Here is a 14,993-nt window from a genome sequence, read left to right on the forward strand (position 1 = left end):
TCTTTACGAAATCCGTTACGTGGTAGTATTGTCGCGTCGCGCGTCTGTGTCTGTTGAGCGACTTGAGCGTTATCGTGGGGAGGCGACACTGGAGGGTCGCGATCGTGCGTGGTTTTCTGTGATTTCGCGAAGACGCTCTCAGCGAAAATGACGTCCCGTCACGAGAAAGAGCGCGCTAAGCAGATTCAGGAGAAATGTCAAAACCTGCTGACGCAGATGCTCCGCGATGAGGATAACAAGTACTGTGTCGACTGCGACGCCAAAGGTTCGTTTGACAAGAGTGTATTGTCACTCCTACATACTTTCTTCTTATACTTACTCAGAACTCAGATTCATTATTCTCCAGAAAATATTCAGTGTTTTGTATTGTGTATGTAATTTTTATCGAATTTTTGTACGTGTATGTGTGTCTCTCAAAATCGACATTTATCAATATGAATCGCGAAATGACGTAGGCTACTAAACGTCAAGGCGTTATGGATTTTTAATTTCCGTCCTGATGAGACACGCTGCCAGTGTACTGTCTTTAAGCTCGTCTTTACCGTCGAAACTTTTTCTATTACGAATTTTGGCTCAAAAATTGGCAAACACATGCGTCTCTCTCTCTCTCTTTCTCTCTCCCTCCCTCCCTCCCTCCCTCCCTCCCTCCTCTCTCCTCTCTCCTCTCTCCTCTCTCCTCTCTCCCCTTCTCTCTCCTCCCTCTATCTTCTCTGTCTCTTGCTCTTGACAGATAATTGAATTTTGATAAAAACATATACAGCCATTTTTATAATCTGTATACATATGCATTATCATAATTCAAAGCTTATAATTAATAGTCATGTGTGTATATATGTGTATGTGTTATACATATTTATCCATATGTTACATATGTACAAATAGCTCAATTTGTTGACAAAACACTTTTATTAGTAGCTATTAATAAATAAATATAGTTATTTATCTTTTCGTTTCTTTCGCATCAAGTCTTTAAGTAAATTCCATATTTAGATAAGAAATATAATATTTTTATATTCTGGATGAATATATTATATTTCACAGGACCAAGATGGGCTAGCTGGAACTTGGGAATTTTTTTGTGTATTCGATGTGCTGGTATACACAGAAATCTTGGTGTGCATATAAGCAAAGTGAAGTCTGTTAATTTAGACACATGGACACCAGAACAAGTAGTAGTATGTAGTATATATTCTATAGATAATATGTATATGTATATGTATAATATGTGTATTATATATACACTTCATAATTTTTTAAAAATAATAGATAAAATTTTTATAAGATATATTTTTACTGTTTATTAAAGTTGTTTATTAAAGTGTATTGAAAAATATCTAAAATTTATAAGTTTATAAATTTTTTATAAATTATGTTATAAAGTTACAACTGCTTTTACAGAAAAATTCAGTTTTTAATAATATTTATATTTTAAGAATTTTAATTTTGTCTTTATAATTTATAATATTTATAAAATTATATATATATACCTATATACAATATATACATGCACAAGATATTAATTGGTATTCTTTAAATACTTTGGGATTTAAATATTTTCTTAAATAGACAATATGTATATTTTCTACAGACAAATAAGTGAGAAATATTTTATTATATTGAAGCTATTAAGTGTTTTATTCTATTTTTATTTGCCAATCTTTGTGTATAAACTTTATATTATATACTAATACATTAAGCATTTAAGTTATATTTAATTTATTATAATAAAAATATATAATAAGAATATGTATACTTTCTTAACTAATATATAATTAAGAATATATCATTTTCTTTAAATTTCTAGAGCTTACAGCAAATGGGTAATTCTCGAGCCAGAGCAGTCTATGAGGCAAATCTTCCAGATAGTTTTCGAAGACCACAAACCGATTGTAGTCTTGAAAGTTTTATTCGGGCAAAATATGAACACAAAAAGTACATAGCCAGAGAATGGGTGCCACCTCCTTTACCAAAGGTATGATTGTTATAAATATCTACTTTAATATTTACATATAATTTTGATTAAAATATAAACATTAAAGTGTATATGTAGAAAGAAAACTTTGTAATGTTTTGTGTGAATTGTGACATTATTTATTTGCTGTACATAAATTATATTGTATAAATATTTGTGTGCAATATTGATTTTATTTCTGCAAGATTATATTATGTATTTGTTAGTTTAAATAAGAAGAAATATTAATTGCCGTAGGTCAATTGGGACAAAGAACTTGATGAAGAGGCTGAGAGACAACGCAGACGAAAAAAGGAGAGTTCCGAAGCTGCGACAACTGTACTCCCACTTGTAAAAAAACCAGAAGTAGTGCCTCAATTGCCAAAACCTCGCAGTTCCATCAGTCCTAAACTTGGTAGAACAAAAGAAAGTTCTGCAATTTTAGATCTCTTAGGTCTTGGTATGTTTTTTCATATTATATGCATATAATTTATGGGATATAAATATCTTGTTCACACCAATGTCATAACAGATGCACCAGCAACTAACCAAATAAATGCAAATGGTTCTGGAGACGACGTGTTTTCTTCATTTTTGTCTGCACCACCTGCTTCGACAGCCACAACTGGAAATGACATTTCTAACGGAAGTAAAGCAATAGCTGCTAAAACCGAAGAAGAAAGTTTCTTTGAGCAATCGGCACCATTATCTCAAGAAAAAAGCAAAATGACAAAGGACAGTATTTTAGCATTATATGGTACACCAAGTCATCAATCATCAATTTATGGTGTTCCAGGTAATGACGAAAAAATATTATTGATAAATTTCAAAAATTAATATATTAAAAATTATATACACATTGTATTTTTATTTACATATAAATTTCAGGGGGAGTGTATTCTCAACATTCTATACCATATAAACAGCAAATGTCAAACGTGAATACATTTGGACAACAAAGTTCTTTAGGTCAAATCGGCCAACTTTCTACACAAATGCCGGTCACAAATCAGATACTTGTCAATCAAAATCAAATTATAACAAATCCTAGTTCGATAGGTGCTGTAGCAGCCAATCCTTTAGGCTTACATATAGGGCAAATAAATCAATTAAATGGTATACCAAATGCTGCTATGACAATGCCACCTCAAATGGTAAATAAAGTTTTTCGCATGTTTAATATACAGGTGTCCCAGAATTAGTAGTACACCTGTTATTGGCAGATTCTTGGGATCATTTGGAGACGATTTTTCCTCAAAAATGTCGAAGTACCAATAATTTTCGAGTTATAAGCGATTGAAAATAAAGAGTTTGTCACAAACTAAGCTTTGTGGAAATAAAATATTAACAAAATCACATTTTTCAATTAATTTCAAGTAGAGTTTAATAGAATTTTAATTTAAGGCTTAGTTACAAAGATACATGATGGCAAAGATTGGGAACATGCAAAAAATGATGGCCTCCTTCGACATTCTCGCTGAGGAAAAATCGTCTCCAAATGATCCCAGGAAGCTGCCATTAACAGGTGTACTACTAATTCTGGGACACCCTGTATTATTATTCCGAATATATGTAATTATTCAGTCTTTTTTTTTACGTGAAATGAAAATTTTCAACTTTTTCTGATTTTGCAGATGATGCAATTAGGACAAACTAGTATTACTAGTAATAATGGATGGAGTGGTATGTTGACGCAAAATCTTCAGCCAGCTCCTGGCAGTAATCCTTTTTTCAATTTAACAGCACAGCAACAACAAACTGCTGCATTCACTGCTCAAGTATGTAAATTTTAACAAATATCTGTATTAAATCAAATATGTCAATATATTATTTTTTTAATAATTCGTAATGATATTTCAGTTGCCGCAACAAATGTCGCAAGTATCTCTGGGTGATATGAATTTTTCCTCTACGACAGGCAAACCTGCCAATGCCGCCGCGTTATCCGGGCAGACTCTTTCCACTAATTTGTGGCAGTAAAAAATTATTGCAAATATTGTGAACCTTTGTTTCTCATTCAGTGTTGTATACTAATGTCGACAGTCTATTATCCAACATAACATTTCCATGTCTTTTCGTCGGATGTTGCTTTAGATAGTAATAGAACCGATGAAAACACAGAAATGGGAACAAAAAAAAAAAAAGAAAATTACTCGAATACTGTTTCATAATTCGTGAATGTGTATAGTGCTTTGAGTTGATAAATATTTTTCTTCGGAAGCCTCTATGTTAGCTTTTAATGTTATTGTTGGAGGAAAAGGATTGGAATAAAACAAATCTTTGACTGATTGTAAGAGGAGTTATTTAGTTAGTAGCGACACTAAATATATGTACCTTATGGTACAAATTATGCTACTAAAATAAGAGCTTTTTGTAATTGATTAAAGTATATGCCAGGGTCCATTTTCATCACAACTTAGTATTAATTCAAATCAGTGATGGAAAATGATATAATTTTAGCTAGGATTTTTCGTTGCTATTCGTGCTATGCAAAAGTGTGTTCGTGAATTTATTCACAAAAATAGAAACACTGAGAGGGAGAAATAAAGTGTATTCGCGTATCGAATAGCATCAACAATTTAAATTTGTTAAAATTATATCAATCTCAAGTTCTGATTCAAATAGAGAGAGAGGTATATATATATATATGCATACCCAAGTTTTATCAGAGATGTAAAAAGACTCGAATCTTCAATGTATTTTTAAGGTACTATAATCGACACGTGTGCAATATGTGTCCACATTTATTCTGTATTATTGATGAATATATATAAATGCAAGATAAAATATAAATACATGATATCACACATGTATTTTAGTTGAATAAAGCATAGAATATTATTATTGTGACAACGATTGAAACAATTCTTTCTTGATGGTAATTAATTACTACTATATTTGTGAATTATAAAAAAATTCACATAGATTATATGCATTAATAATAATTCTGAGATGTTTTGATTAATTTCTAACTAAAAAAAATATTAAAATCATGAAATTTAAAAATCCAAAAATGATTTTAATAAATTATCTAAAAATTATTAAAGTTCGAAAAATTTAATAATTTTTCCAAATTTCTAACACAATGCAATTATTGTATATTTTTAGTTACAATCTAAAATTCTATAAGAAAATTTAAATGTGGTTTTTAAGAATGTTACAAAATGTGCAAATTTTTTTATTTGGGGATGTAAAAAAAAGAGAAATAAAAATACAAATTAAATTAAGTCTGATTATACATCACATTGAATTCTTTCTTAAGTATGAGGTATAAGAAATAAAAATTTCATAATAACTTTATATTAATATAAATTAATATTAATATATAAAAATATAATATAAATAATGATATATAAAAATATATAATATGATATATGTATATTATACATATACAATATACAGGATGTCCCATTTTAACTTTTGGGTTAAAAATTCTTAGACATTGTAGATACATATATACCTGCGAACGAAAATGGGACGGCAAAATATTCAAGTAAATTTTCGAGTCTTGAGACATTTTTCGCAACGCATCTTATAGCATTAGAGATGCGAAAAAAATTAATGTAAATCCGCATTACAATTATTTAAATCGATTGCTATTTTCGTAATACTATAATCGCATGTCTTTTATTAAAAATTTTTATAAAACGTACAAATATCTCAAATCAAATATAAAATATTATATATATATATATATGTATGAAAAAAAAGAAACTGTATCTCTATTACCATAATTTCTATTACTAAAATGATTAATATCACAGTAGTGCAATCCGTTTCACGTTGGATCACATTCTAAGAGTATTTATTTTCCTTCATCATCGGGACCGTGCTGTTTAGAATTCCCAAAAATTCCTATTAGCAAATTAAACATACCTCCTTTCCTCCGATAATCTACAGGATGCACTTTTATACGACCTTATTATTTTTATTGAATTATTTTTATTGAATATCCTTTGCGAAGGAACATAAAACAAACACAATTATTTTATTAACATTATTATCGACATATAGAAAATTAGTTAAAATAGAAAATAAACCAGGAGACTACAAATTCCTTGAGATAATTTGGAAGATTTTATATATTCTAATTGTAAAAATAATACAGAATTATTAGTAACTGATCTCAACAATCTATCAAATCAATTGCAAAATCCTCAGAAAATATCATCGAAATCGTCTGATAAAGTCGAAAAATCTGAAGTTATAAATACAGATAAGAGCGAAGAAGAACGCGGAAAATCATCCAAAAAAGAGATTAGTAATGCTGAAAAGTTGCCATCTGATATAGATGGGAGTAGATTGGAAGCATCATCTTCCAATCTACTTATATCAGATGGCAACTTTTCAGCATTGATGATTGTTGAGACCGGTTACTAATAATTCTGTATTATTTTTACAATTAGAATATACAAAGCTTTCCAAATTATCAAGGAATTTATCGTCTTCTGGATTATTTCCTATTTTAACTAATTTTTTATAGTTCGATAATAATGTTAATAAAATAATTGTGTTTGTTTTATGTTCCTTCGCAAAGGACAGTCAATAAAAAAGGTTGTATAAAAGTGCATCCTGTAGATTATCGGAAGAAAGAAGGTACGTTCAATTTGCTAATAGGAAATTTTTTTTAAATTGTAATTGTATTGATTAATCAATAACATTATCGAATTATAAAAAATTAGTTAAAATAGAAAATAAACCAGAAAACTACAAATTCCTTGATAATTTGGAAAATTTTATATATTCTATATTAATCAATAACATTATTATCGAATTATAAAAAATTAGTTAAAATAGAAAATAAACCCGAAAGTTTATTATTTTCTATTTTTTGTATCTAGAAAAGCAACACTATAATCGTTTTGTGAAATTTTTCTCTTGTGATCATCTGTTACAAATTGTGATCTCCTATTTAAACATGATAATATTGTTGGTGACTTTCCAACTCTTTGCGACAATGAATGCGATTTAAGATTATTTGAAGAAAGATTAAATTCTTTAAACAATGTATCTTTCTCTAGAAAAACTGATATATCTATATCCTTTATAGCATGGGAAACTGCTTCGAATAACGTGTCGTTCATTTGTAGCTCGCTTAAAATTAAACACTCTGGGCCGATAATAAATATCTTCTGACTTTGTTTGTTTGGAGATATTTTTTGTCACATCATTATCACCAACGTTTTCCACATTAAGATTGACAGTTTCTTTCCTTATTTCCACTTTCTGATCTTCGCTGAATATATCTGAATATAATTTACTTTCAAGCAAAAACCCATCCATCTTGTTTCTCAACTTTAAGTACCTCTTCTTACTTTTTGGAGTAAAATCATCTGCAAAATTCACAGCTCGCGCTTTCAGGTCTGTGTTCCCTTTCCTCTTAAGACTTCAGAGCTCGTTGTCTCTTATTTCGGTCGTTCAGAACACCTTCGGTGTTTACAATATTGAATATACTAGGACACTAGAAGGACAATAGAAAAAAAGCTCCGCTAAAGCATGCTGATTCAATGTATTGAATAAAACGTATCATTATATGTATACATTATATGTATACATCTTTATATTCTACTCGTGAATTCGATTAATATACCTCAGGTTATCTCGTAGTTCAATTTGTCATGCAATATTTTTTAACGACGACACGATTATCTTTCTCTGCCGTTACGATGCGCGCGCGTTCTCAGTTCTCAGCCGTACGAGTTTCAATTAAAAACAAACCCAACACCGGGCGCGATCGAATGCGATATGGAGTATGGAGAGACCGCGCCAAGATGGCACCATAGACATATTAAATATACCCCATGTTCCGATATTACTGCCAGTACTGAAAATATATAATATACGTAACGTAAACTATAGCTTTTCAGTACTGGCAGTGTATATCGGCACAGATTAATAGACAGATAGCCAAAGGTCTGAAAAAGGTAAGACCGGCATTTCCGTGCGACAGACTTTGCCCCTTACCGACACACTTTGCCCCTGGTTCGAGTCCGTGCTAAACTCCGTTAACTTTACCAAAAGACTTTGCCCCTGGTTCGAGTCCGTGCTAAACTCCGTTAACTTTACCAAAAGACTTCGCCCATGCACCCCTATTCTGTAACTTTTTAACAATACTTTCAAGGAGAGATCGCGGTTGACTCTTTACCGATTTTGATCTCCTCTTTTATAGTGAATCGGTATTGAATTTAAGTTGATCCGTGTTCGAGCTTTTCGTCCAATGCGCCTTGTAAGTAATATTTTTTTTTTTTTATATTGGATATTTAGAGAAATTTTCATGTTTGTTATAAGGCCTAAAGAAAGACACAGTTTTGATTAGTACCGCTGGCGCAGCGGGAGAACACGAGAGTAGTAACTGTGGGGATCGATCCAAGGTTCAAAACTTGGGATGACATAACTTTTTTTTGTTTTTTATTATTTTTTATGTATATGTTATATGTATTATTTATTACGTAGACATAAATATTCGGCATATATTTATTGTTTTTTAGATACGCATATATCTTCTTATATATTTAAAATGTATAAAATAATCATAATATAAATAAAATATTTTTACAGAGAAATATTTTTAGAAATATTTTAATTTTTTAAAAATTCATACATTTTTTAAATTTTTAATCCGAATGTTTTCCGTAAGTTATGAAAAGTGTGTATTCTAACATTATTAGATTATTTAAGAAAATTTAAAAATTGTATAAATTTTTAAAAAGTAAAAATATTTCTAAAAATATTTCTCTGTAAAAATATTTTATTTATATTATGATTATTTTATACATTTTAAATATATAAGAAGATATATGCGTATCTAAAAAACAATAAATATATGCCGAATATTTATGTCTACGTAATAAATAATACATATAACATATACATATAAAATAATAAAAAACAAAAAAAAATTATGCCATCCCAAGTTTTGAACCTGGGATCCCACAATTACTACTATTACCGTCGTATTTAGGAATATAGTCTCATAGTTTAAGAAATAATTATTTTATTTATAATTAAAAAAAGTTAGCATATTCGTGACCAACAAACGATTCCGCATCGATTGAGCCTCTGCAAAACTTAAATAGGATCAAAATAAAAAACCGGGGGCTAACTTAACGGTCAATTTTATTTTTTATTTTGCAGCGCGAGGCTAATCTAACAAACGTTTTAATTAATCTAACAATCACCTACAAACGACTTACAAACGATTTAAAAAAAAAAAACTCAAAAAGTCAAAATTGGGGGGCCAAGTTCACGGAGCTATAGAAATGTAATTTTCATAACTTTTAATAATTTTTTCTTTATTTTTTTACGTATTTGACTATAAGCCATCTAGAGTCGTCAAAGTACAACTACTTCTATTCGAGAACTTGAATCGAGAACTCGGACCGATTTCTAGTATCGTGGACACAGGCCTTTACAGTGGGTCCACAATAGGTGATTTAAGGCCGGTATTCATAGTCCGTTCTTATATTTAAGATCGTCTTAAGACCTCGTTTAACCAATCAAATGCTCGCATAGCATCTCTTGATTGGTTGAACGAGATCTTAAGACGATCTTAAATATAAGAACGGACTATGAATACCCAGTGTGTTTTTTAAATAAATATAATTTTGGCTAGTTGGGTCGACTTTACTTCGTTCCTATTTTAAAATTTTACTAGCGACTTTTTAAGTATCTAATTATTATTATAAAATTTATTATGAAAGAAAAACCTAATGTTATACTTAACTCAAAGTATACTTTGCATAATATAACTCAAAGTGTGCTTTTAAATTTACATAGACAAATTATATTTGAAGATTTGAAAGATCATTGTAACGATCAAGGTTTTTTAACATGTCACAAAACGCAATTAACAAAAAGCATTATTATTAAATATATTAATATTCGTTATTTTTATATTGCAAAGCAAACAAATACTGGCGGTGTTAGTCAAAGGCATCTTTTCAATAAGTTAATATTATTTAAAGGACAGTAAATTATATATGTACATATTATTTCTTATATTTGTTTCTTATATTTATTTGTTTCTTTTATTATATTGTATGTTCTTATATAATAAATTTCTCTGCATTATCAACATTACGCAAATAATACAGCTAAATATTGATAGATAGCAGCACGAGTGGCCCATAAAAACAAGGCCGACGATCAAATCCCCCTCCCCACCAGTGCTTCACCCTCGCAGCCTAATGTTCCCTCCTTTAGGGCACGGTCTTGTATACAGGTCTGGGCACTCCTATACTATTTTCATATAAACCGGTGTGAGCGAAGTGACGCCAATATGGCGACTATAATAGGCCGACGCGCAAGCGCAGTTGGCATGTTTTGTCAGACAACATAGTGCCGTATATTTGTGGCTGTTTAGCACACGGTCTCTTTGTATCACATATTTTATATCATATATAAGTGATTAGTTATATATCATATATGATTAGCGAGTATTCGCTGAGTGAGTTGAACATTGATAACGCGAAAAAAAATATGCCTTACAAATGTATAGTACCTGGTTGTAATACAGGTTATGCTACTTGCAAAGTGAAATTAAAAATAATTATTATTTATAAATTATTTTAAATAAAAAATAATAATGAATGATTATTATTTTTTTACATTATTTTGAGAAGCTAAAAATGCTGCATTTTAAAATATAGTAAATGTACAAAAGTACAAGAAATATAATAATTGAAATTTTCATTTTCTTGTGGAAAATATTTGAACCTCACATAACAAATTTCTGTGTCAGTACTTTAATCACATTATTTTATTTGCAGTTTTATATTAAATTTTTTGTAGGTTTTATACAACTAGGACTATGATTTTCCATGCTTTTTATTACGATTAAAAATATAATATTAGTTTCTTTTTTCAAGACAATGTTTTATGCCCTTAAGTCTTTGTCTTATGTAACGCACAATACTGTCTTTTGTCTCAAATCTTATAAGTCAGCTATTCTGCTCAAGCCCTTACCTCCGTGACTCGGACCGATTTCTAGTATCGTGGACACAGGCCTTTAGACTGCACCCTTAGGGTCATTCCACAATAGGTTGCAAATGCTCTCGTTGCCAGTTGACAATTGCGGATTGACCAATCAGCTGACAAGTAGCTTTGCTCTGATTGGTCAATCCGCAATTGTCAACTGGCAACGAGGGCATTTGCAACCTATTGTGGAATGACCCTTAAACCAAAGCTTCCATCGAAAAATGTTTTATACAAAAATTGTAGGATTTCGAGGGGGACATCTGTTGTAAACATAGTCTTGTTCTAGGTGAAGGTGTTTTCGATATTTCGAGGTCATCATTACTTTTTTAAACGAAACCACTATATAATTTTCTTACGTAAATCGATTCCTCGTAATATTTAGTGTAAAAAATTGTTAGGCCGGTATTCATAGTCCGATCTTATATTTAAGATCGTCTTAAGTCTGGTCGAAGGTTGACTTAAGACCCAATTCAACCAATCAAATGGCTGCGTAGCATCTCAAGCTCGGACTTAAGACGATCTTAAATATAAGATCGGACTATGAATACCGGCCTTAGAGTTGAATGATCGAAAAATGAATGGTTTACGAGATATTTTATGCTTTATCCTGACACATTTTGACAAAAAATATGAAATATTTCTAATAAATCTATAGTTACTAAAAATAAATTTAAAAAAAAATAAAATCAATCGTAGAAAAAAAATCTATAGTTCATGTCACGTATATTATAGATTTCCGTATAGATAAATTTCGAAACATAACTATAGTTTCCTATTGGACAGTAGTGACTCACCGGAAGTAAACGGGGAATTTCCGCAGCTCTGCGCCGCTCATCGTATCATTTACGCGCAATCTCTTCCTTTTGCGTTTAGACACTTTATTCACGAGCCACGTGAGAAATAAAATATGGATAAACCAGTCGTTTTGGCACGCGTAATCAAAGTCCTGGGTCGCACCGGTTCGCAGGGGCAGTGCACCCAGGTGAAAGTGGAGTTCCTGGGCGAGCAAAATCGGCAGATCATCAGGAACGTGAAGGGACCGGTACGGGAAGGCGATCTCCTAACCTTGCTCGAGTCCGAACGCGAGGCGAGAAGACTTCGATAATGCAGCTTTAATCAATATTATTGAAAAAACGGTCGCCAGCCATCACCTGCCGGACTTCAGCAGCTTCATGGGTTTTTCTATGTGAAGGATTTTCCTCGATGCATGAATCCTCCATCGCCATCGATGATGATGCTGATGAAGATGATGCTAAGTACTTCTGTCACGTGTCTCACGAAAACTGCCTGTCGTCAAACGAGACCGTATATTCTACTCTTGAAAAACATTCCTAACCATGAGAATTCCACGATTTTTTCAATAAATCTCGGCTGGTAACCACAATCTTATTTGGTGTTGTTTTTGCATTTCCTTGCCACAATGTATAATTTGTAAGATCTAGTAGTGAATCATCAATAAATGTAATTTGTCGTGTTTTATTTTATTTCTTCTTAAAATAATGCTATAACTATGGATTAGTTTCTACATTTAATATAAAAAAAGTTGTATATTTTCTAAAACAATAAGAATTATAAAAAATTACAGCAAATTTGATATATCGGGAAATAGGAAAATTATGTGTGAAATTGGATAAAATTTAAATAATTTTTTACTTTTCTGAATCAAAGTTTTCTTCATTTAAGTATTAAACATTTAAAAAACAAAGATGTTTAGAAAATATGATCTATTTAAGAGAAAAGTACAGTGTATCTATATATTTATAAAATCTTATAAAAATTTTAAACGATTCCTTATATATACACACATATATGTCCATATTAGAATACAATAACATAGTATAATAGTCACATATGATAAATTATAAAATTTGGGCTCAACACGAGACATAAATGTGACATGTCCACATTTACGATAACTGTTATATCCTTCTTCGTTTAGGTGGAGGTGTATCGCATGGACTAGAAGAAGCTTTGGAAGAACTGTCCACACTTTGCCTAGTTGGCCTCTTGGGGATTCTTTTTAAAAGTTCACGACCAGACTCGGAATCTTTGCGCTCCTTCTTTCCATTTGATGCTTAAAAAAAATATATAATGGCGATTTGTGGGAGGTATTCATTAATTAGGATAGATCACTAAATAATTGAGATGAAAATATCATTTACCACTTTCTTCCGAATCGTCTTTGCCCTTTGAACGACCTTTTGAAGATTTATGTTCTTTCCTTGTATCTTTCGCATCCCTAAATTTATCTTTCTTGATCTCCATTTCTTTCACATACTTCTTTATTTCTTCCTTCTTTTTCTCCATGTCTTTGCTTCCTTTAAAATCACGCAGTACACCATCTTTTTTTAAGCTCTCCTTAATATCTTTTTCTTTCTTAATTTCTTTGTATTTATCTCTTTGATCCTTCAGTTTTATCTCTAATTCTTCCTTCTTTCGAGGTTTTCCTACAAATTCTGTCTCCGGTAAAGAAAAATCCGTCTCTTGACTAGGAAAAGGTAAATCTTCCATATCATCCTATTAAAAAATTTACATATATATATAGAAAAAATATGTATAATTATATGATTGTAAAAAAATTTCAAACAATGGCTGCATTCAGGAGAAAAAACCACTCAGTGACCGCTTAGTGATTTTTTAATCTAATTGGTTCTTTCTTTTAATTCCTCGTGTAGAAACCAATTGCAGAGAACGCTCACTCAATTGCACAACAGTTATGTCTTCTGAACACAGTCATTTTTTCAACGATGTACTTCTTTCTCGATACTAGATAAACTTTTGTATTACAATAGATTCAGATTTAATTATCAGAAAAAATAATACAAAACATAATTAAATTGACAAACAACTAGGCTCTAAACATTTTCACTTAAATTTTTTTATTTTTATATATACATTAATGCTTACCAAAGCCATGAGGTCGTACATAGATTCCAAATGATCCCAAATCATCTTTAATGACACATCCTTATGAATGGCAGCACGAAATTTCTCCCATATGCACACCATGTGAAAATATTTATTGACACCTTGAGAACAATTCAATTAAATTGCAATTGAGAATCGTATATGATAGTAAATAATAATAGTAAACATAACCCCAAATCACTGCATCGGCTTTCGCATCTTACCGGCTGGTTTGTGTCCGTTCATAGAGAAGAAAAGCTGAATCTCATTTTCCACGTTCCATTCTATCTCCTCGAATGAGGGATCCGTTTGTTTTTCTTTTACAGCCATTTTATACACAAATCTAACTATACTACACACTCGAATAAAACAACTTGTTTAGCAATAAAACAACGAAATATCGATCATTCGTGATTACCATTGCAATTACTCGACTGATTGTTGAGCAATTGCTTATGTATTTTTTTCTTCTTCCCTTTTCAGATTTCTGTCCTTTTTAGAAATAAAATATCAGCTCAATTTGTATGCTTATGCTTATGATACGTATAGACTGGAGCACAGCCAATGACATATATTATAGACGAAGCATTCCTATACTTTTACCACAGTCAAGAAGACTAGAGACCAGAGAGGTTTGTTCTTTATTGCTGAACTTTCTGCACTAGTGTACACTAGTGACACCAAAGCGTTCTTTATTGCAGTGCAACGAAATTTAGTGCAACAGTTCACTGTACTCGTTGCACTGGATCTTGAGGAAGGACAAGCAGTGCAGGAACTGATAAGTTCAATAATGATGGCGAATTTAATTTTATAAATAGTAATAGAAAGTAAAGTTCTGCGCAAAATAGGGAAAATATTGGGAATAAATATTAAATATTAAAAATAGAAATTATTTAAAAATAAAAGCTAATTTTGTGTATATAAATTTTTTGAAGAAATATAATTAAGAAATAAAGAAAAATTGAAAATTAATGTATTATATATTGACTTTTTAGGAGGGGGGGGGGGGGGGGACAGAATTTCAAGTTCTTTACAAAGAGATTGATTTTAATTGTGATACTGTAAATTGTACTGTAGCAAATAAATCAATATTTATTAAATTACATGAAGATACAAATATGAATAACATTGAAAACAATATACAAGAAAATATACAAGA

General features: G+C 30.8%; 3 protein-coding genes across 3 annotated transcripts; 2 read left to right on the forward strand and 1 right to left on the reverse strand.

The window, feature by feature from the left end:
* LOC145943812 (stromal membrane-associated protein 1) lies at positions 1-4,239 on the forward strand. The gene is made up of 8 exons (XM_083051651.1): positions 1-265; positions 1,042-1,175; positions 1,805-1,972; positions 2,210-2,411; positions 2,484-2,747; positions 2,840-3,105; positions 3,586-3,729; positions 3,812-4,239. Exons 1-8 carry the CDS (start codon positions 148-150, stop codon positions 3,929-3,931), a joined length of 1,416 nt encoding a protein of 471 aa, XP_082907777.1. The 5' UTR covers positions 1-147; the 3' UTR covers positions 3,932-4,239.
* A 7,519-nt stretch (positions 4,240-11,758) lies between these two features.
* Positions 11,759-12,311, forward strand: LOC145943864 (small ribosomal subunit protein eS28). The gene has a single exon (XM_083051750.1). It carries the CDS (start codon positions 11,835-11,837, stop codon positions 12,030-12,032), a length of 198 nt encoding a protein of 65 aa, XP_082907876.1. The 5' UTR covers positions 11,759-11,834; the 3' UTR covers positions 12,033-12,311.
* Positions 12,312-12,636: 325 nt separating this feature from the next.
* On the reverse strand, positions 12,637-14,678 carry Mrgbp (MRG/MORF4L binding protein). Its single transcript, XM_083051787.1, has 4 exons — positions 14,059-14,678; positions 13,835-13,956; positions 13,090-13,444; positions 12,637-13,001 (listed from the first exon to the last, which is right to left on the reverse strand). Exons 1-4 carry the CDS (start codon positions 14,162-14,164, stop codon positions 12,847-12,849), a joined length of 738 nt encoding a protein of 245 aa, XP_082907913.1. The 5' UTR covers positions 14,165-14,678; the 3' UTR covers positions 12,637-12,846.
* Between the last annotated feature and the right edge of the window lie 315 nt (positions 14,679-14,993).

This window comes from Prenolepis imparis, unplaced genomic scaffold (genome assembly GCF_030444845.1).
Source record: "Prenolepis imparis isolate NDT839.2.m4 unplaced genomic scaffold, iyPreImpa1.0 SCAF_12, whole genome shotgun sequence".
Taxonomy (NCBI): domain Eukaryota; kingdom Metazoa; phylum Arthropoda; class Insecta; order Hymenoptera; family Formicidae; genus Prenolepis; species Prenolepis imparis.